We start from the raw sequence: 23389 nt of genomic DNA on the forward strand, positions 1-23389 counted from the left end.
ATACACAACACGAAATACACTCCGAGCTAACCACACACTTTGGGAAGCTGTATCTGTCAACTCTAGAGGCGTCCAAGCTAGACATACATCACTTCCTGGATAGCTTTGAACTTCCCAGTCTCACAACAGACCAACACATGGAACTAGAAAACCCGATCACACCGGAAGAAAAAAACAGAGCAATGCGCGCCCTAGCTTCTGGGAAAGTTCCGGGCCCAGATGTCTTCCCACCCGAGTTCTACAATACATATGCTGACCTTTTAGCCCCACAATTACATCGGGTATACACAGAGGTATTACAATCCACAAACCTTCCAGCCTCACTCATTGAGACCATATTGATCACTCTCTTGAAGCCAGACAGAGATCCCACACACACAGGGTCTTATCGCCCACTTGCGCTACTGAACGTTGCTAAAAGATATTGGCTGGGGTTTTAGTAGGATGGCTGGCCCTACTCACGCCACACCTCATACACGCAGACCAGAACGGGTTTGCCCACATGCTTTATACCTTTCTAAATAAACGCAGACTGTTCCGGGTAATGTGGTATTGCCCACAAGATTGGGCAGGTGCGGGATGTCTCGAATTGGATCTGGAAAAAGCCTTTGATACTGTTGAGTGGACATACATGTTCGCTGTACTTCCGAGTTACGGATTTTGACCATATTTTTTAAGCCTAGTCAAGTCGTTATACAGAGCACCTACGGTGAGGGTTCGCACGGGCAATCTGTTTTCTCTACCTATAAAGATTAGCTGGGGCACCAGACAGGGATGCCCTCTCTCGCCACTGATCTTCTCTCGGGCAATTTAGCTGTTCACTCTGGCAATGACAGCTTCCGCAGGACTCTGGGGTATTAAAATCGGCCCGGCGATACATGCTATATCGATATATGTAGACCACAATTTGGTATACATAGGGACATCCGAGCAGTGCCCTCAGTGATATCCGACACCCTTACACGTTTTCCGAAACTGTCAGGATTACGAGTTAACTGGGGCAAGTCATGCCTATTCCCCTTTGACTCCTGCACAGCAGTCCCCCCCTTTATCGATCGACTGCTCTCATGTGACTTGGCAATCGGACATGTTCCGTTATCTGGGAATACGGGTATACCACACAGATCAGGATTTACTGGATGGCAACCTCCCCAGAGCGGTCACCACTTTAACATCACAAATAGAGTTCTGGAAAACACGAAACCTCTCAGTGGCAGAGCGAATAGTGCTCATCAAAATGGTGGTCTCGCCGCGCCTCCTATATCATTTCACTAATCTCCCACTTTACTTACCTGCATCCTTTTTCTGTTCTCTAGAGGGCACACTACTGGATCCTCTCTGGAACAATACATGCTGCAGTGTAGCACTTGCAAAACTATACTTGCCCCGGCCTCGGGGGGACTTGGCCCTACCAAATATGGAGCACTATTATTTAGCAGCCCAACTGCAATGGGTTGCAATCTGGATTGCGGATCTACACCTGGCAGATACGGCAGGGAACAACCCCCCCAAACACCATAGACATGATCATGCAAATAGTACACCCCTGTACAAAAAAATAGGAGCCACTAACTCCGTTGGTGTAAGTGGCCCAAATGGGCTTCCATCGAAGCACATCTCTTACCAAGCAAATCACACCGTATGCACCGACCCTCCCCATCCTGGGTACACCAAAAGGGGACGGCAGGGTCAAGGCAGATGAACTCGCAGCCTGTTACAAGTCAGGCATTTATACATTAGGAGATCTTTATAAATATAATACACTAAGGACATATGAAAACCTGATGTATGAGGAGGGAATTCCACCGGGTCTCTTTCTTAGCCACGCCCCCTGGGTGGGTACGCTCAGGTCCCATTGGGGTGATATCATGAGGGAACCACAAACACACCTAGCAGTGCAATACATACGTGTGATGGGCTTAGGACGTCTCCTCACCAAATGGTTCGAAGAGGCACCTCGCATACTTTATGCAATAGATTTGGCTCCCTTACGGAGTAGATGGGAGGCGTACCTAGCTCGCACATGTACACCCAAAGAATGGAATACAATATTGGATACCCACATACTAATCCCTAGAAATGCTAAATTTTGATTAATTCCGTTTTACATAGTGCATCGAGCATACCTCTCTCCGGACAAAATCAATAGGTGCTACCACAGACAAGACGCATGTTGTCCGGACGCAGACTTTCTGCACGTTATGGACATGTAATAAATTATATGATTACTGGGAGGGAGTAGTACAACATCTTTCCACATGCACTGAGAGAGAACTCCCTAATGCATGGGAAGCCTGTTTGACAGGAGTATTTCCGAGAGATAAGAAACAGAGCCACTACCAGATTTCAAGATTTGGGCCTAGTGGTGGCCAAGGGGCTTATCATGAGGCGCTAGAAGGCTGAGGAACCCCCTTCCATACCGGCCTCAATCCCTGCTAAATGGGGCAAAGCAGAGGGAACTGCACTACAAAGGGAAGATGCCCTAGGACTACGCAAATACCGGATCTCCACACTTTGAAACACAATACTAACTGCATTTCAAATGCCGGGAACGCCGGAGGAAGCTTTGGATAACCCTGATGGAAACACACACCCCTAAAATTCAGCTTCAACAGCATTAACACCCATATAGCACCATGTCCTGAGTGCACATCACTCATCACACAAGGTATAAACTTAAGAAGGATTGATACACTGCAGCTGGATGATAAAAAGAAAAATGCAAATGTGACAAGACAGGCACTGATATACTTCCCCACGACTAGTTAAGCCCTCCCCCTCCTTATGTTTTTTCCATCTTCTGTTCACTTTGTTATGAAGCAGTTAATTGACCTGTGGCTATTGGAAACACAACATAATCGCAAGAATTCATTAGAATATCCGAACCGCTCAGTTAATCATTTGTGACCCCGGTTCACGTGTAAATTATAATGTCGCATACGCACAGACATATGTGGGACTCCCAGAGGTGAGTCCTCCATGGTACAGCTAACCTGCACGGTTGACATACACATACGATTCCACACGCGTTTCATGTTGATTATTAATTGTTATGCTAAATACAAGCTGTAATTGTATAATGCAACTCTTTCCTGGAGACAGGTAATGCTGAATATATGTACAACCGTTTTCTTATTTTTTTTCTCTCTCCCTCTGTTGTATTAAAACAAAAAAACAGATCAAACTAAAAAATAAGGTCAAAGAGTTGAGGAGATTTTACCTTGTATAATTCAATGAGCCTTCATTTTGAATCAACGTGATAAGAGCTGAATGGAGACACTACAACTATTCCAGGTTAGGTGGATACTGCGAGTTAAAGTATTGTATCCAATCCACAAACTGCAACTAAGCGATTACAAGAAATGAAAGAACACTTCCTACAAAGAGGTTATCCACCTAAACTACTAGATGAAGCACGGAAAAGATGCCAATCAAAAAATAGGAGCGACCTATTATTTAAATCAACACAAGACAAAAAAAAACATTTAGTGATGGTGTCTAAATTCTCCACAGGAAGCCGAGACATGTAACGTATAATCAAACGACATTGGCCAATGTTAACAATGGAACCCGACTTCAAGAACTTATTCAGGGAATTACCCACCTTCGCATACACCAGGAACAAACACTTGGGGGAAATGCTTAAACACACCAAAAAAGTTGACCAAAACATCTACAAAGGAACAGTGGAATGTCATAATTGTAATAACTGCAACAACATCATAACAGGTACAACCATAACGCACCAAAGAAAAGGCAACAAAATAAAACGAACGGTCACAGCCACATGTGACACGACCAACGCCGTTTATCTGTTAAAATGCCCATGCGGCAAGATTTATGTCGGGAAAACCGAAAGGAAGATCAAGACAAGAATCAATGAACATAAATCTAACATTCGCACACAGCAACTCAAGTCAGTCGTGGCCAACCACTTTTATGAAAATAAACACAATATTAGTCAACCCCAATTCTTGGTCCTTGAAGTGGTACAAAAAAAAGAAGGCTGTGACAATAAAAAATATCTACTGCAGCGAGAAAATTACTGGATCAAGAAGCTGGACAGTGTACACCCATTTGGGATCAATGAACGCATTGAATTTGCTTGTTATCTTTAAATTGCCCTTAACACTTGTTGTTTATGTATATTCTCACTATTTTTTAATTAACCATTGCTAATAGTCCTTACTTAAACATTTTTGTTCAATAGCACACTCCGAGATGGCCCCCATAGTGACCAGGCATTAGTCCTTTCACCATGTCGCTCTACACACAACCTTAAACACAAGATGGCCACCGATTAATTTTTGTTCACACCGGAAACGAACGAACACGGAACGCTTGATGAGACTAATCTACCACGGTACGTAGAAAGGTCGTGTAGTACCATAGCATGATATTAATTCACCACTGTTTCACACCCTTACATAAACGCCTATGAGAACTAGTTTATCACCGTTTCACCCATTATTGTACAGCGCGATAACATTCCGGCACATATCAGCTGTTTACTTTACCAGAGCTGTGCATGTATAGATTGTTAACTTAGCATGTCACAAAACAAGATCTCACAAACCATATCTGCACCATGTTTTAACCGCGCACAATGAATAGAGCACAATGAAACTATCTTTAGGTGCACTCCTCGTTATAATCCGCACAGTTTCTTGTTTCACCAAAACTTATGCCCAATCCCTGAATTCGCTACGGAGTACACCGGCATGTTTATTTTCGTGATCGAGTCACTCGCGTTTAACTTTCTGCGGGAAAAAGCGGTTGCTTATTAATAGTAGACACCTCCATTAACAATCACCCATTTACACGGGTCAATACAGCAGATCTTATAACATGATATGTATAGACATTATAGTGCATAGTTCTTCATGATACTCATACTTTATCATAGGACCACTCCCTGATGAAGGGTAATTATACTCGAAATGCATCGGATATGAGAGTCCATGTATCATCAAACAACGAATGAAGAGTAATCATTTATTGCAAAAAGCATACAATATATGAATAAAATACATGAATTGAAACTCAACCAACCACAAGTTGTTTTAATATTTACCAACCTGAGAAGCCCGCACAGGACAAACGCTGTGCCCAGGGGGACACATTCCATGAAGGAAGTGCTGTAACCAATTGTTTTTATGACGTTTTGAATGCAAACGCCGCTCCAGGAGCACGCATACAAACCAACAAGGATCACAAACCTTACGTTCAAAAACTTAGGTAGTAGCGCGTATTCACACCAAACAGTTGTATTCAAGTTTCATTCAAGCAGTACGCAGCACACCAAAAAAAATCATGACATATGATGGAATATCCAGCATGACAGATCTTTGAGCGGAAACGTTTGCATTTAAAGAAGATGAAGTATCACAGATTTATGCACTAATGCATGAAGAAACATCACAAACTACTACGAACTGAAACAAACAACAAAACATTAAACAACTGCTATATTTGTCAAAACGCGAGATTAACCAAAGATTACACACGAGCACCTTAATCAAGTATCACTGAGCACAACGAATACCACGTGGATTAAGAATACCCTTGAAGCCATCCCTTTGTAAAAACGCACAAAAATGTAAGGACCGTTGGCAAGCGATCATTAATAAATGTTCTTTAGACCTAATTCTACTGATCATAGAAGAACTGTCAGCCATCCTTGAAGAGTTATCCTAGGAAATAGTCACCGTCACTAATGAACTCACAAACTGCATGTCAGCAGACGAATGGTCCAAAGTCCTTGATGACATTAATGATCAACTCACCAAACACTCACAGGAAATCAACGAAAGAAAAATACGCAAATTTCGACGAGATACAGTAGACTATATACTCGGAGAAGTCTACAGTTGGGCTGAAGTCTATGCCAGACGTAGACAGAATAAACCGTACACGCAACATACTGACACATCATCAACCGATAGCGAAAGCTCGAATAGACCATCAAAGACCACCACCACTAGCGATACCACCAACAAACCATCAAGGAACACTACACCCACATCAAACGATCCAATTAACACACAAGCTCACACATCAGGACAGTCTTTTTTAGAGGAAAGCCAACTAGAAAAAGGAGACCCAGGAGGAGTAAAAGAAAAGGAAACTCCAAACACCAGAAGCACCACGGGGGCAAAGAAAGAGAAAGCCAAGAAACAAGCAACATGAGGCTAGTTATCAATATATCCAACCAACAGTTCAGTGAAATTGAACTACAAACTCTGCAAAAAGGAACCTCATACGTTCATACTACCAAAACTAGCCTCCTGGAACTCGAAATAAGCTTATTCAAATTTATGAGAAAACTACGACTACAACATTACTTTGAAAACACATTGCCTCCACAAATCAACCCCGAACCAGACCAACTAAAGGAGTTATCTGTACCAAGCACATATATGGCACCTATCAGCCATAAAACACCAGATACGTTTGAAAACTTAGTTAAACACGATTTACTGAAATTGAATCTTTCCAAGAAAGGTAAAAAAACAAATCTAACACAGAAAGAGATTGTCATCATAAAGAACATAGCTAATAATCCTAACATCGCTTGTCTAAAAACAGACAAGGGAGGAGCCTTGGTTATTTTAAACACAGCAAATTATGAAGCGGAACTAAACAGTCATTTAGCAGATGAAACAACATACATAAAAATTGACATGAACCCCACAGAAACCTTTCATAACATCTTGAAAGATCTCATCAAAGAAGCCCAACAGGAACAATCAACAACAGAACAAAACAATTTTTAATCTAAGAATTCCCCAAGAGTCCAATCATTTACATGGTACCAAAGATACATAAAGATCCTTAAAATCCAGCGTTCAGACCAATAGTGTCTACTAAAGAAAGTATACATGAACCCATCGGGCAATTCATTGATCGATATCTCCAACCCATGGTTCTTAAAATGAAAACATACGTAAAAGACACTACAGACTTCCTCAACAAACTACAGAACATCAAAATAGACTCAGATGAGACCGTTTTAATGTGCACCATTGATGTGAAGTCACTATATACGTCAATACCACACAATTTAGGGATAGAAGCAATCGAACAAGCATTGCTGCACTCAGATTTGAGTTTGGACCCACAAGTCTTACTTATGGAACTATTACAATTAACATTGTTTCACAGTTATTTCACATGTAAAAACGAATGGTACATACAAACCACCGGAACTTCCATGGACAATTGCGCAGCACCAGCGTACGCTAATCTGTTCATGGACAAGTTTGAACAAGACTACATCCTCACGAAGGATCCATGGAATAAACACAGCAAATTATTTTTGCGTTACATTGACGATATATTTGTTGTATGGAATGGACAACTATCCACATTAACTGAAGCACTCGATAACCTCAATCACATCAATGAACGAATACAATTCACATATGATGTACAATGTTTGGTTCAATGTGGCAGGCCTAGGTGACATGTCCTACGTAGAAAACCAGAGTACAGTTTAAAAATCTTAATACTGTATCTCTGGAATGGGACTCGTTAGAAACCTATTTAAACAACAGTTTTTAATAGTTCTTAAAATACAACTAAATCGTGAAGTTGTATTTTTAAAAGATATTCAAGAAAAGTAACTTTTTCCCTTCTGATGTTCTTAGAAGCAAATTTTGCATTTGCTTTCCCACTTCTGCCACCCAGCATTTGGCATTTGAAGAGTTGTGAAAACTGCTCTTAGAGTAGAGAACAAATCTACAGCATGGCCAGTGGGATGGGCCTAGGAAGTGGATTAACTTCAAAGGGACCTCCCTTGTCATAGGCAACTCCTAGTTGACACCTGGGCATAGCCTTTCTTTTGGCCCCTCCCACACACCCCAGGAAGCCAGTCTTCAATCACAGTGGTCCTTTTATTGACATTACAGTGTCAAATCCTGCTTGACAAGTCTGCTGGGTTTTTACATATAACACTGGCGTCACACCTGAAATGAATTGAAACAGGGTGCCAAAACAATTCTCCACTGTTGTTTTGCTGGAAAGCCCTGCTTTGTTCTTTCAGACATCTGTTTCTGGGTTTATTGGGGGTTAAGTGACTCTTCCAGTCTGGATTTTAGTGTTAGTTGTGGGAAGAAACTGGGATTATCATTGTACACTCCCCACTCATACCCCCTACCCTAGGCACCCAAGTTTACTGTGGCCGAAGAATTCTGCCATATTGAAAATGCCCTAAGGGCATAGGATTGGGCCTGGTAACTTTTACCGCATTTGTAAGGGCATGCGAGGAGTCATGCCCACCCACTAGTTCATGCCTGACATTAATGTGGTATCTCCAGACACCTACTTCAGAACTTTCCTAGACATGTGGAAGATCAGAAGGCTAGTGAACCTGCAGTCTGAGACCTGAGAAGCCTAGAAGACTGATCCTGCTATCCTTCATGTACCCAGGCTAGAAAAGTGGACTCCAAGGGTCCTACGGCTGAGCTCCTGTTTACGCTACAGGGAGACAACAAATGACAAGAGACCTTTACCTGCAACTACCCAGCTGACCAGTGGCAACTGGACCCGGACTGGACCCTGCTGTTTGGCCTCTGCCTGACACCCTGTGACTCTCCAAGTTGCCTCCGCTGAGGTCCTGAGGGGCTTTATGAAGTGTATTGCTGTGGTGGATTGGGACTTACAGGACTATATTCAGAAGGCAAAATCTTTGATCAGAACAAACTTGGTTGGTGCATCCGACCCGTGCTCCTCTTCGATCAGCGTAAAATTGTGTCTTGGTCCCTGTTTACAGCAACCGTTGACTATCACTGGAACTTTATGCTTCTTGGCATTCTTCCTACTTAAAAGGTTAAAAATTTGTTCTCCGGTTCCCCTTATTGGTTTTTTGTCGTTTTGTTGTCTTTTTTGTTGAATAACTTTTACTCTACTTTTCTAATTTGGTTTGAGGTTTGTATTTTTTGCATTTCAGTGTTGTTACTGTTTTGGTGCTGAGTAAATGCGTTACGCATTGCCTTAAGTTAAGCCTGTCTGCTTTGTGCCATAGCTACCAAGGTATTAAGCTCATGCTAATTTAGTGACTTTAATGGTTCACTCTGACAAGGGTTACTGTTAGTCCTTGAAATGGATAGTCACCCATGCCAAATAATAATCCGGTTTCGTACAGTTGTCTTGCGTGACCTAGCTGCTTGTCAAACTGATGCCCAGCTAACACACTAATCTATTATGTGCACTGTGGCCTATGCCTTTCCCTGGGAATGCTGAGGTCTAGCAATGGTTCTAAGTCGTGAAAGGGCACACCAAGTATGCTCTATTTTGACCACATGGCACTACTATCCCAAAAAGGTTACAAGACCTTAGACAGGGATCAACATCCCATGGCTGGAAAACGAGTGTAAAGGTATGACCCAAACCATGCCAGCTTGTACCAGTTCCATGTTGGTCTTGACCAAGGAAGGCAGTGCTCTACAGAGTACTTGATGACTTGCCTTTTGAGCAAGTTTGTTTTCTGCATAACTGCCAGTCTCCCAGAGTTGAGCGGAGATTAATTGAAGCCTGTCCAACCTGTTGAAGGAGCTGTGTGTCTGTGCACGGCCTAACCTTCCTGCATGCTCAGAGAGGAAAGGAAAGTACCTGGCCCTGCAGGAGCAGAGACTGTCCAGGAGAAGACCAGCCATGTTACCAATGTGTAGAACACCCAGAACGCATTGATTGCCAAGTTGGAACGTCACTGGGATCAAACTAGGTTGTGAGGATAAGTCCGGTTGCCCAAAGCATGGCACTTGTGGTGAACTACGTGAAGAAAATCTAAGCCAAGCAGCAACGTGCCATCCAGTACTTCTGCAGTCCGAAGGACAGATGTTGCTGCTTGCGACGTGTGGTGCAGCCTCAGAGAATTTGTCACCACCAAAGAGGGAGGTCTGCACCAATCCAGAAGCCTCACCTGTTTGAAGCTGAGCACCCGCTATACTAGCCCAGGGGTCACAGCTGCCGACCAGTATCTCTCAGTCTGGCTAGCCTTGCTGATAACTGCTGTGGTTAGAGAGAAATGAGTGTGACCACTGCCATGGTCGAACAGAGATGCTAACTGTGTAAGCTGACATGGGCATCTTCCAGCTTCAACTACGCCATGTCTCCACTGACGAGGTAAACTTGAAGCCCCTACAGAGTAAGATTTTAACATGAATAGAGATATGCTGCAATAGGAATTTGTCCTTATTTTGAGACCGTTTGGGCTAAGAACTCTTCGGTTAGACCTACAAGTTGCTGAGGTGGAAACCGCTTTTGAAGCTTTCACCTGTGTCTAATGTTGCCTAACTTGACTTGCGTAGAGGTCACCACAGACATTGGAGGACATGGCAGAGCAAAGAGAGGGCTCTGTAGAAGGTCTAACGCTTCATTGGATGCCCGTGAGTGAAATTCTTTAACCTTCTAGTGGTACACCTATTTTATTATGTAATATTTCGCACAGCTGTGATAGTAAAAGTATTTTTTTCTTTTAATAAAAAGACAGGCACAGAGCTGTACAGTGATTTATTATTTCAGTTTGACTGTTGTTGTGGGTATCAGACCCCCTTCTACCCACTACCCCTCTGAGAAGTCTATGACTGCTCGCTCTTGCTACCCCGAGAGTCAAGTGCAAAAAGGGTATACTTGGCACAGTTTGCAGTGCCATAGTTGGATGGACACCAGAGGCACATCAACCCAACACCAACCACCACGAATGTGATACAGTGACCCCTGTCTGCCCTTCGGCTTCTGGGACGAGGTCTTGCGGGCATCCTCCACCACCCTCTGCCAGAGAGAAACCCATTTAGCAGTCTGACAGCATCTTTGAGAGCAATGGGTGTCCAACTGTTGCTGTCTTTGGGATACCCCAGAAGTACATGTGCGAGGAGTCCTGTTACGATATACTGTTATGTCAGTCTTATTTTACGTTTCATTTTCCTTTTTTGGTTTAATGAATAGCACGATGAATCCTAATTTAAAATCAGATAGGCGTAAATTACACTACATTCATCGTTCGGCCCCAATTTGAATTCCTGGGGACAAAGTGTGTGATTGTCAGGTTTTCATTAAGGTTTTAGGCTTTACCTTTTGAGGATTATAGAATTAGTTGAAAAGAAAAATACTCGTAATATGCAGAAATATATAGAAATTATTGAAGTGAGGGGCTCATGGAATCTGTTTTATCCCAAGACATTAAAAGGTGATTTTAAAGTGTTACAATCAGACAAATTTTGGATATATATGGAATCTGCGTCTGCCGAAGAAGCAACCTCTGTGTATTTGACCCATGTAACCATAACGCTTATGAAAATATGGGAAGCATTAATTGTGAAAAATTTGATAATTTACTTTTGTCACACACCCCACCATGTGCAATCATAAATCTCTCCTGCCTATAAACCAAGGACGAGACTTTGGAACTTTAGTTGTACTGTTGAAATGTTCTTCATGTGAACTATTCAGTTTTTCCCAGTATTTAAAAAATGATTATGCGAAACAAAATGTAGCTTGTAATGAATCCCTTAATTTAAGAGTGTTTGATATGCCTTCCAGAAACATTCCAAAAATGTATTAGAGCTGATCAGTTTCTGGATTTTATGAAGTTAAACTGTGTTGAAGCACGCATTGGGTTTGAATAATAGACCTCTTTAAAGAAGCAAGACATACTCTCTTGGATTCCTCCTATGTTTGCAGTAAATGTACACTTGAATGCATTTCTTCAAAATGCTGTGGAGTGCTTACCAGTGGCAGCAGGCAACCTTTCAAAGTGGTGAGGCAAGCGAAGTGCCCTACCACTTCCCAAAAAACCAAACTAAAGCACCTCCTCCCTCCAAAAGCCCATAATTAAAATCCCTTCCCAAAAGCCAAAAATAATACACTGCTTCACTCCAAAAGCATATATGAAGCAACCCCTCCCTCCAGCCAAAATAATACTAACATTTTAAATAAATAAAATTTAAATAAACGGTACTTACAGACTGCCACATGTCGTCCGGTCCTCCTCGGTGAAACTGCAGTCTGCTGGGAAGCTCCCCTAACCAATCCTGGCGCTGCTCTCATGCTGCATGAGAGAAACACCAGGATTGGATCGAGCGGGTTGGTCAGACGCTTCTTCAGGCCCTGGAGGCCTATGCAAGTTGCTCATGTCAGGCTTGCCGTCGCAAGACGGCCGACCAAACTGACCTGCGCACTTTGGAGTGAATGGCCAGCGCTCCAATCCTCTATGCTGCCAATAGACAGCTGAGGACACGCCCCTTTCTTGGCTTGGGGCACTGCATGCAGTGCGCACATTGGAAAAATAAAATGGCAATTAAGTCATTTATTTCATTGCTATTTTATTTCTTCATGGGCGGCTCTCAGCGGGCGGGGGAGTGTCGCTCATGGAAGAACCACTGCTGGTTCTTACAGAAGTCTATGAAAGTTGTGCATTTCTATGTGTGCATCATAAACATAACACTTAAACTTATGGCCAAGTCAATTGGTTAAAAATGTGAGAGTCAACATAAATTGGGTAGGTCTTCATTATAAGGGGGATTTGCATTTTTGAAAGACAACAAATACTGATTCTGAGAATTAGAACTTGAACTTTACAACTGCTAATCCAAAATTTTCCCCTCCTCAGTGACCCGGAGGTGCACTAATTGTTTAGTGAATCCGGCCCAACAATTGAGAGTACATGAAATAACATAGTTAATACTTGGGCTAGAGTACTAATGATAAACAATAAGGGTGTATAGGACAAAGAGGGATCCACTCATGACCATTCACTAAGGAAGATAGTATTTCAACGCTCTCACACCGAGCGCAGCTAAAGAAAGTACCCACATCTTTCTGGGTATTTCTGATGGGCTGGAGGGAATGCCCATGGATGTTTAATGGACATGTCCTAATATTGTGTGATAAATAGTATGGCACATTATTTCTACTAACTTGCTTGATAATTTTGCCGTTATTTACCATGTATAACCTCATTACACAGTGGCAAGTACTTTAGGCTCCAGCCGTAACACCAAGTGTTCCGGTGTTTGCCATTATTTGGAGCGTGTATGTCTATTCTGCTTCAGTGTAGTCACTAGTGCATCTCTATCAAGGTTAGTGTCCTGACTTTCCACGGTAGGGAAAGCTAGAAGATGTAAGATGCTTAGAGGGGTGTGGCTCGAGGTGATTGTATTTAAAAATTGCGGAATAGTTTTGCAGTGTGTCCCATACCATCTCAAGACTCGATGAGGAAGCGTGATTTACAGTTCGCTCTTGGTGTAAGTCCTGTTATTATATGTGGATCATTGTATATGGTGATCTGTTTTAAATCAGATTCAATGTCTGAATCGTTAAAACACGTGCAATTCTTGTTTTTGTGTGTTTTAATTGCAAAATGTAATCTGATAATCCATCGAATCAGTACCAAGGGCTCATACTCCGACATTACAGTATGATATGTGGCAAATGTATTATTTCACGTTTTAGGTTTTGGATGTACTTTGAGGATGAAATGAGTCCCTGAAATTTATTTTTACTTCTGGGGATGTTTTCGACAGTGCACATTTCGCCGTAAATTAGGTAAAAAAGAAAAGCCAGTATTTTAGTGCATACATTTTAATAGGTTGTTCATGAGACGCAACAGAGGTAGCTTTTTTTGACATATGCAATTTGAGGTAAGTTAGTAGGCTTTGAGGAGACAGTAGGGAAGTTTGTACCAGTGAGATTTGCAGATAGGTGGCGGGGTAGAAGAGCCGATCGGTCATTGTGATTTGGCAATGGTTAGATTCCAGACAGAGAAACTTTGCTTAAGTAAGAATGTGGTTGAAATGTGCATGTGTTCAGGCGGTATTGGCCCCTTCTCCTCACCATCAGCCACTGTGCTCTGGAGTACCTTGTTCATGTCGACTTCAGGTCTAGTAATTTCCAAAGAGTTGTTCTCCACCATAGGAGGACGTCTCTTGGTGGTCAGACCAAAAAATGGGGACTTCTCACTTCACCTTAAGGTTAGAGCCGAGCTATATTTATTTTAAGAATAGTCCTTAAACCCTTCCCTCAATGAATGTATTCTTTGTCCTTTATTCTTCATTTACCACTCCTTTCTTCACCTATGTGTCCTTCTCCTTCCATATATCCACTAGTTGAAGAAAGACCAGCACTAGAAGTAGTTTTGCCTGTCTTTAATGTAAGTCTTATTGAAGAAATGCAAATTGTTATTTTGCTTTCTGGCATTTTTGTACGCATTTTGTTTACATTTGTAATAAAGTAAAAAGTGATCGCCCTTGTTCTATTTTAGGTCCTATGGCAGTGTGTTCAAAGCTATACATAAGGAATCTGGCCAAGTGGTGGCAATCAAACAAGTTCCTGTCGAATCGGACCTTCAGGAAATCATTAAAGAGATCTCTATAATGCAGCAATGTGACAGGTATGTAAAGCATAGGTATCTAGGAACATTTATTTTTAGCTACAGATGCGTTCTAAGAGAACATACCATTGAATTATTGCCACACTATGCATTGCTCGCTCTCTGTTCACATACAAATTATGCTGATTTACGAAATCGTTTGAACTTATTTTTTTTATTGATTGGCTTCAAAAAATGATTGACTGTAAAATGTGTTACTTAATTGATTTGTCTGCAAGACCGTTCTGTTTTGTGATTTGTCCGACTTTTGAGATTTGAATCCACTTTCTCTCCTTTTTTTAGTTCTAGTTGTACATGCAGCTACTACAAAAAAAAGGCCACATTCGTGTTTTTACTCTGCCAGAATTAGCATATCAGCCCCGGTTATTTTCAATCCATCCGTATTCGTTGTGATGCAATACACTTAAGAAGAAAACCCAAACATTTATTTTACCTACCCTGTGCAATTTTGTACTAGGAGCAGCATTTGCACTGTCAAACTAGCCCTAAAAACATAACCTACACCAACACGTCAAGAAATTGTATTTTTGCACCTGTCATTTGCTAGGATAGATATTATATAATTTGGTTCATAGTGATCTTAGATCATAAGTGTTTCACTGGTAATGTGTTGCAATCACATCTTTGTTGGATGGTGCAAAACGTATGGTTTTAAAATACACCAAACGCAATACACGGCATTGCTTGGATCATCTGAACACCTCAGTTTTACTCGTGCTCTGAACATGTAAACTCTATTGTGGGTATGAAATTCCAGTTGTAACATAGGGTTCAATTATGGCACTTCCGCAAAGGCAACTAAATCCAGTGTTGCCAGGCACACAGAAACCTAAGGTGTTCGATGCTCACTTTATTGAGCACCGTTTATTTAATTCCCTCGCAACACATTGCCTTTAAGTTGAATCTTCCCGACTTCTGTCAACTACAGGTTGATTACCAAATAATTCTCTTGGTAACAGAAGTCTGACCCTTTGCATAACCCTTCTGTCCACCACATTTCAGAGTCTTTGAGCTTGTTCAAAAGGTAAACTGGAAGGCTTCGTAAATAGAACTGTCATAATCCAGTTTTGACATTACTCATGCAATATGGACTGAAATTGTCATTGATAAAGGTAGATAGATGCTTATCTATCTATATTCCCAAATTCTTAACTACCTCAGTAGGTCTTGTAGGAGAGCCAATTGCAAAAGGTCAGATGTAAACCTTTTTGAGGGATACCTTCATCAAAACGTTGATGCGGAGATTAAGTGTCAGAAAATTGTGATGTATCCAATGCTATAAGACCTTGATCAAAGGCAATCCTGACGAACAAGGAGAAAGTGATCTTAACTCTATTTTGATGTTTGGCATTATAATAATTCATAATATCAACTATGAAACATTCAGTTAAAGGAGCTAAAGAAACACATTAAAGATTATATAAAATTGACAATCTATAGTTTCACACAGGCTCTGAGAAGTAGGAAGAGATATCTTGTGACGTAGATGAAAGTAATAATGGCACAGTATTATGTTTTGTCCATGCTCCTGCAGACTTTAGAGGAGGATCGATTCATTGATGGTGTTGTATGTCGCTATCAGGGGTAAGAGGAAGGGGTATGGAATTGTTTCAGTAGTATACTTGTCTGAGGGATATAATGCTACATAAATATACATGTCCTGTACACTTTACCATCTACCCCAATACCAGTGACACACGTTCTGTCACAGACCTCCCTCCTGCGACACATACACAACCCTGCACAAACCCCTTTCACAGCCCTACAGATACCCTGTCCAGCTACACAGAAACCTTGTACAGGTACACACACTTCTTCAAAGGCTCACACTATCCCCTGCACAAACCTGCAGAGGGAGACACTACTGCTCCGAGGCACGCCGCTACAGGTAAATATCCCTGAAGACTCCCATCCCTGGCACAGACCAGACAGTCGAACCCCACACCTGCAGCAAACACCCACTTCCCCCGCACAGTCACGCTCCCACACCAACTTGCAGAATCAAACTCCAACCTGCACAGAGAAACACAGGCACCTGCAAAAACACCAAACACCCACCTTCACAGATAGAGACACACAGTTTCAAACACACTCTCTCTCTTGCTCTCCTCCCTCACTTACTCTCTCTATGTCTATCCTGCTCTCTCACCTTTACCTGCAAAGTCGTCCATACAATGCAAAGGTAAAAACACAGAGGTCCACCCTACACATACTCTTGCTACGCAGACCTACACAAGGAGCTTGCACACACATGCACACTCTACAACAAATGCACATCTTCAGCATGCCTAGCTTGCAGCTAACTGACCATCCAAATGATAGCTTTTGCTGCCAAAATCAGTGAGGGGGTGCAGGGATTGTGAGATGAAGCTGTTGCATTAAGTTCTATTTCGAAGGTGGACTGGCTTGTCCGAATGGCAATATGGTAAGGAAGAAGAAATGGGCTTTGCTAATCTCACTCAGCTGGGTGAATTAAAAGGTTTGGACCACACTCCGGCTGTTTTAGGGCTGCTGGTTTAGGGCTCCTTTAATCACCCTCCTCTCATTCCTCTGCATTATCAATTCTTACAAAGGTGCTTTTAAACATGTTTTTTTTCTAGGCCTACTTCTGTACTGCAACGTCCAAACACCTGGTAAATAAACTAGGTCCTTCACTGATACTTCATTCTTCAGTAGGCCATTGTAATTGAATTATCCAGGCTCTCAATTTTTCCCAGCCTGTTTCTGTCTCCTTTACTGTCTTGATATCAGAGACCTGGAGGAGCAATGCGCTAAGGACAAAGGACAGGGGGGAAGGAATAAGCTGAGGGGGGTTTCTCTAAGCCCATATAGAACGCGATGGAGAAGCAAAGAGCAACGGGAAAACCACGAGGGACAGGCATCAAAGGCGCACCAGGCAAATAACCCTTGGTGTGGGCACTGATGAAAGCAGTAGTAGGAGAAAATAGCAGCGGAACGGGCAAAAAGGATAGCCATGAAAGGAGCAGGGGAGAGTAAACAACTTAGGCCAGAGAATTGAACAGCTGTCAAGAGGCCCATCCTCAAGTCTCTTACTGACAGTGCTGGATATGTCCTCCACAGAGTCTTGTTCCCTTTGATGTGGCTCCTCTAGGCCATCTCAATCCAGTGTGTGTTGCGGTCATGGGAAAAGCAAAGATGGGCTGTTGCTGTTGTCACTATATCCACCCTGTAACATCTAATCGCAGCCCAATGGAAGCTACAAGCATACCCTCCGGCTCTCTTCCCCAGTAAGAAGAAATGTTTTACCTGTGAGTGAACTCCGGATTCTTCCCCAGGCAATCCCAGGCTACAGTCCAATCATGGTTAAGCCCTCAAGACTTTTTTATCTCAATGGGCTTTGGGCCTTCTGTCTCGCTTCTTGACTGTATGTGAGCAGCAGAGTGCCATCGTTCTGTCCTTGCTTACTGTAATTAAAAGTCGTTGTCCATCGAACAAAGTAGACATTTAAATTTCTTAACCCTGACAAAAGCCAACATGTGTCGAATATCACACAACATAATTTCCACACCGCTGAAAAGGACTGGTGTGCCAACATGGCCACTGAGCATATTTCTATTCTCTAATGCTAATAAATATGTAGAAGACGAGTAATGTGCTAGTAGATGGAACCAGAAGGGCAGCTGTAGGTGAGCTATATCTCCTAGATATAAATATTGTCCCTGCACTATTAAGTACTATGTCAGACATGGAGCTGCTGACAGAGGAATCATATAGCAAAAAGTGCTGAGTCTTGGTCCTTGACTAGGACCTTGAACAGCCTGGTATTTATTTCTCAAACTGGAAACATGTTGTCTTGATTCAGAAGATTAGAAGTCCACTGTAAAACTATTGTTACCCAGTTTTAGAATTAGTGTTTTTTTAAATCATCATATTCAGCAATTCCTGTGTCACCCATTTTATTTTTTGCCTCCTCCATACACGCCTGAAATGTTGGTAATCGGGGAGCATAGGAGCCAAAGAGCCCAGATTGATCTTCCTCTTGCTTTTAATCATTTTAGTTGTAATGGAAACCTTTTTATGCCAAGATACAAAGGAATATCACCTATTGATGGCTTTACCTATCTTGTAAAAATTTATCTGTATGTTACTGAGTGGTATCCCATCGATTTTTCTTTCTGTCCCGAGGAAGAGGTTTATTTTTGGAGGTTCTGACATTGATTTAGTACTCTGTACACGCCTTTGTTCTGTACATCTCTCGCCCAAACGAAAATGAACATAGGTGTAATGTTCTTGGAATTGTTTAGTTAAATGTTTATATCCTGTGATGACATGATATATTTGCTTATGATTTATTTTTACACTCAAGGTGAATTGAATGTGCTGTTCCTTTAATTGTAAACTTTTAATACAAAAATAAATAAAATCATTAGTGTAATGTTTGCTCCACACCAACCACCACCACCGTCCTCTTTGGTGCTCTACATTTTCATCTCTACCCAGATACTTGGTTTAAACCCCCATCTCATGTCATGATTTCTTATCTCCCATTCCTACATTCCTGTTGGCATGCCATCACTTTTGCACCCTCTCCCCCATAAAATCCCAGAGCCATGTTCCCTTCTTCTGCAATCTATGAATCCCTGCTGTAATGTTTGGAACTCCATATACCCGTTTTGATGTCCTCTCCTCAGTTGTCCAATTGCTACCTTCACTGCACAGATCTCAATACATTTTCTCACTAAGGACCTATTTCACACATGTGCTGTGAAAAAAGTAAACTGTAAACCCCATAGTTTACACCTTGTTATTGAGTAGATTTCTTGCTGTGTAGGAATTCTGGAAGAATTACAGGAGTACTCCTGGGATTCTACCAGTTTCTCTTATTTCCAGTAGTACTCATGTGCTGAACAATTTCCGCATTGTGAGGTGGATGTCTAATTGTATTTGCACTTTCTTGTTAAATGTTTTCTACATGGAGAAGTTATTTCTCCTGTAGATAAACTATTTAATTTTGGGTGTGTCCTTTCCCCATCCTTACCCTTGTGCTATATTTAACTCTGCTCTCTGAAGGAGAACATTTACAATATTTGTCATGGTGGTAAATTGCCTGCAAAATATTGTTAAATGCCCGCAGCCAAGCATGTTTGTTGGTGTTCATTACATTTTCTTCCCACAGAATGCTACTATTCCTGCCTCTGTGAACAAGGAAGGGATTTTGCCTTCTCTAATTACATTTTTTTATGTGTACCTAAGGTGGACTTACTGGCACAAAAGTTTAAGAAATAGGGACCTGCTTGCATATGTTAGTAATTGTAGGCTTGACGCTTAGTGTTTGCCAGTACGTTATCTGCAAGAGTACATGCCTACTTCCCTACTGTCAGAGGGTGCCTTAGTGTATAAGCAGTCTTTCCTTTAACATTTCATAGCTGATCTCATCTCCTACATTTCATGGGACAAAGAAGGCATTAAGGTGTGTTACTAAAAGCCTGTTAATTTATTTTATGGATTTTATTAGTGCTACATCCTACTTTTAGCCACTTCAGAGTAACCTTGGGTAATAATCAATTTCTAATTATATCTTCTTATATTCAACCATACTGATTAACTGGAAATGATGAAGTGAGTTATATGCAGAATAAAAAATAAAATCTAGTTATCGTGAATTTAATTTTAAATTGTATTACGGACATTGAGGGAAGAATTCTTTTTTTCTTGATCTACTTTAACTCTTTTCCATCGAAAACAACAATCTTACTGAAACTACATTTTGCATAGTTGAGAAGTTAGAACACATTAGAAGAAAATTCATGTGACCCTAACCAGATAATGATAGCAAAACATTTCCACCATAATCTAATCTTTGCAGCCATTCAAATGGCCTCTTTTTTCCTTGAATAACTCATCACTTATTCTGTCTTCACCTGTCTTTTTGTAGTATTCTAGTTTTTGCTGTTTTCATACACAAATGAGATACCACACTGTAGTAAATACGCCTTTTCTGCATGTTCATTCTGGATTTCTCGACTTTGCTGCACCCCATTTTTGTTACTGGCTTTAGAACTCTGTGCATTTGCCAGTAGTAAAATGTATGTTTGTTCTCCCTTTGAACAAGGTTGAATTGTCATACTCCTAATTTGCATACTTAACTTGCCTGTAAGTAAGTCGCTAGTATATAGCACAACGTGTACCCAGGGTCTGGATTTTAAATGGCACTGGAAGCCTGCAGCACTGATTGTGCCATCCACTACAGTGGCAGTGCAAACATGGTTAAAGCCCAACCATTGTAGCCTGCCCATAGCAGAGTAAAACCTGCAGTTGGACCCGATGACATAAACCCTTTTGACATGCCAAAACCTCTCCTTTAAATATTACTAATCCACCCCTATGTAGGCCTTGTGGCTGACAAGGCCGGGAGCATAAGACCAGCTAGACAAATAATTAAACAACTATTTTTAATGCTTATCAAAAATCCAATTCAATGGGGCATGGTCTCGCCGAGCAACACGATGGCCGCTCGTTGAGAAGGCTCTGCCGGCCGAGGAAAAAGCAGTTGATTATCCTCATGCATACACGTCTGTAGAAACGAAGAACACACGTTGCACAACGAGGAAAAGTGCCTAGAGGCATACGCACCCAGAAACGCCACAGAAGGAGCGGTCCTGGAGCCTTTTATCCGGCTTGAGCGAGGAGTGGTAAATGAGCCCTGCATGACTCGTACGTGAGCTGCGAGCCCGCTGCTCGAGTTGATAGGGGATCCGACGGAGACGGAGGGGTGTGTCAGGCGAGAGCCAAGCCACCTGACGAGAGCCCCGGCCTCAACAAGTAAGGAGGGGGGAGCGGAGGGAACAGCTGGTGAAGTGCCCCCCTGGCTGGCTGAGCGTCTGCTTCGGTCGAGGGAGGCGCCAGAAAAACATTTGCGCGGGCAGCCTGTGCCGTTCCAGGGACGGCTGGGTGCGACCTGCTGGGGCTGGACATTGGGCCTCCACGATCCTTACATTGGAGGACTTGCACCGCGGGTGCGAAACTGACCCGACACGCTTTCCCCGCGCAGGACGCGGCTGCGGGGGCTAGCTGGGAAGGGACGCGATCCTGGCGCGAGGGGCCGACTGCAAGTACGCCACTGCAGCCGGTAGCCCATAGTGGATTACTGAATGGGCCACGCGATCGAGACACCGCGCTTTCCAGAAGTAATAAGGTGCGCAGGGGCACAGGATATCATGCCCATGGCAGGTCGAGGTCCGACACTCTATTGGCAGGAACAGCGGGCCTACCGCACTTAGATACAAAGGAGCTGGGGACAGTGCCCAGAGGCAAGGCGCTGCGTAATAGCAGTGAGTAAAGCCATCTGCTGCACAGAGAGGGGGAGCAACTATAGCCACTGTAGTGTCCCTGTGGAAATAAGAGACACGGACACAGGATTCTCACTGCTCAGCTCCTTTATTCGTTCCTTCCTCGTCCCCGGGCTAACGGCTAACTGCCGTTCCTAACCCTCCGCTCCTCCCTTTCTGCCCGCCCTGGTCCCTACTCAGGCCGGTCCTAGTGCCTGACCTGTTTGGTCATTGTGCCCTGTTACATCGGCACCATTACATCTCCCCCCTCTGTAAATGAAAAGCAAAATATGAACAACACAGCAACTGTCCATTTTTTTTTTTTTTTTTTTTTAAAGTTCCTCAATAAGGCGAGATGGTTTTGTGATGACCCTTCTGGGGCGTGACTGGAGTTCAGGATTGCCACGCTCATTCTCGTCGGCCATTTCCATCAATGCCTGACTGCGGTGGGCCAGTGTTTCTGGTTCTCTTTTCTCCATTTTCACGTTCCTGGTAAGTCTTCTTCCGTCGGTCTCTGCAGTGATCATAGTTCCTTTTTGTTGTATCACCTTCAGCGGAACCTCATGGTACTTGCTATCAGTCTTCCGGGGCTGCTCTTGTCGTGCAAGCACCCAGTCTCCTTCTTGTATTTGAGGGGACGTAGCACGTCGTCGTTCATCAGCATAGTCCTTCATCTTTTCTTTCTTTATCTTGTCTCTGGCTGCCATCTCCTCATGGTCAGAGTCGGGATACTGTTCGTTCGCTGCCATAGTCATCATTGGTAGTCTGGTGCGCACTGGGCGTCCCAGCATGAGAGTGGCAGGACATTTGCCTGTGGTGGAATGAGGCGTGTTTCAGTACGCTCGCAGTACCTCGTTGAGTGCCATCTGAAGGCTCTTTCCGGTGAGTTCTGCTTGCTGAATGGCTTTCTTGATCGTGGACATGAAGCGTTCGACCATTCCGTTGGCCTGAGGCCATAATGGTGTGATCTTGCGGTGCTTGAAGTTGAGGTGTTGTGCAAAATCGGCAAAGTCATGGCTGTTGAATGGAGGCCCGTTATCTGACTTTACCACTAGGGGAATGCCCCATGCGGCAAAGACCTCTTCTAGTATCGGTATGATTCTCGATGCTTTCGTGGATGAGCACAGTTGTGCGATGGGGAATCTGGAGTACTCGTCCATGATGACCAGGACATATTGGCTCGATTTTATTGGCCCAAAGAAGTCCATGGCAATGTGTTGCCAGACACCCTCCGGTAGTGGAGACATTTGTAGTGGTGCAGGAGGATCCGGACGGCTCACCAGTTGACATTGCGGGCAGTCTTTCAGGGTTGTCTCTACCATCAGGTCTAGTGTTGGAAACCAGACTCTTTCACGGAGTGCTCTTTTTGTGGCTACTATGCCCCGGTGCCCTTCATGTGCTAAATTGATGACCCCTTGTCTGAGTTGTCGTGGGATCACTATTCTGGTGTCTCGTAGGACAAGAACATTTGCTGCTATCGACAGTTCGTCGTGGACATGTTTGAATGCCGCCATTTCTTGGTCGTTTTATTCGCTGCTTTGCGTGTGTCTCCAGCTGTTGGTTTGAATCCGACGTTTCACCTCTTGCAGGGTGGCATCTGTCTGCGTCGCTTCACAAATGGCTTCCAGTGGAACAGCCGGAGGTCTCGCTTGGTCTACTATGAAGTGAATGTATTCGTCCGCAATTGATTGTTCTGATTTGCTGGATCTGA

At 42.9% G+C, this 23389-nt stretch overlaps 1 protein-coding gene across 1 annotated transcript in view; it reads left to right on the top strand.

The window, feature by feature from the left end:
* STK3 (serine/threonine kinase 3) overlaps positions 1-23389 on the top strand; it is a 1017041-nt gene that overhangs the window by 139462 nt on the left and 854190 nt on the right. Inside the window, exon 3 of the mRNA XM_085605192.1 lies at positions 14261-14389. Within this exon, the coding sequence (XP_085461318.1) occupies positions 14261-14389 (129 nt within the window). The remainder of the gene's footprint in view (positions 1-14260; positions 14390-23389) is intronic.

Source organism: Triturus cristatus, chromosome 5_1, assembly GCF_964204655.1.
Source record: "Triturus cristatus chromosome 5_1, aTriCri1.1, whole genome shotgun sequence".
Classification (NCBI taxonomy): Eukaryota; Metazoa; Chordata; class Amphibia; order Caudata; family Salamandridae; genus Triturus; species Triturus cristatus.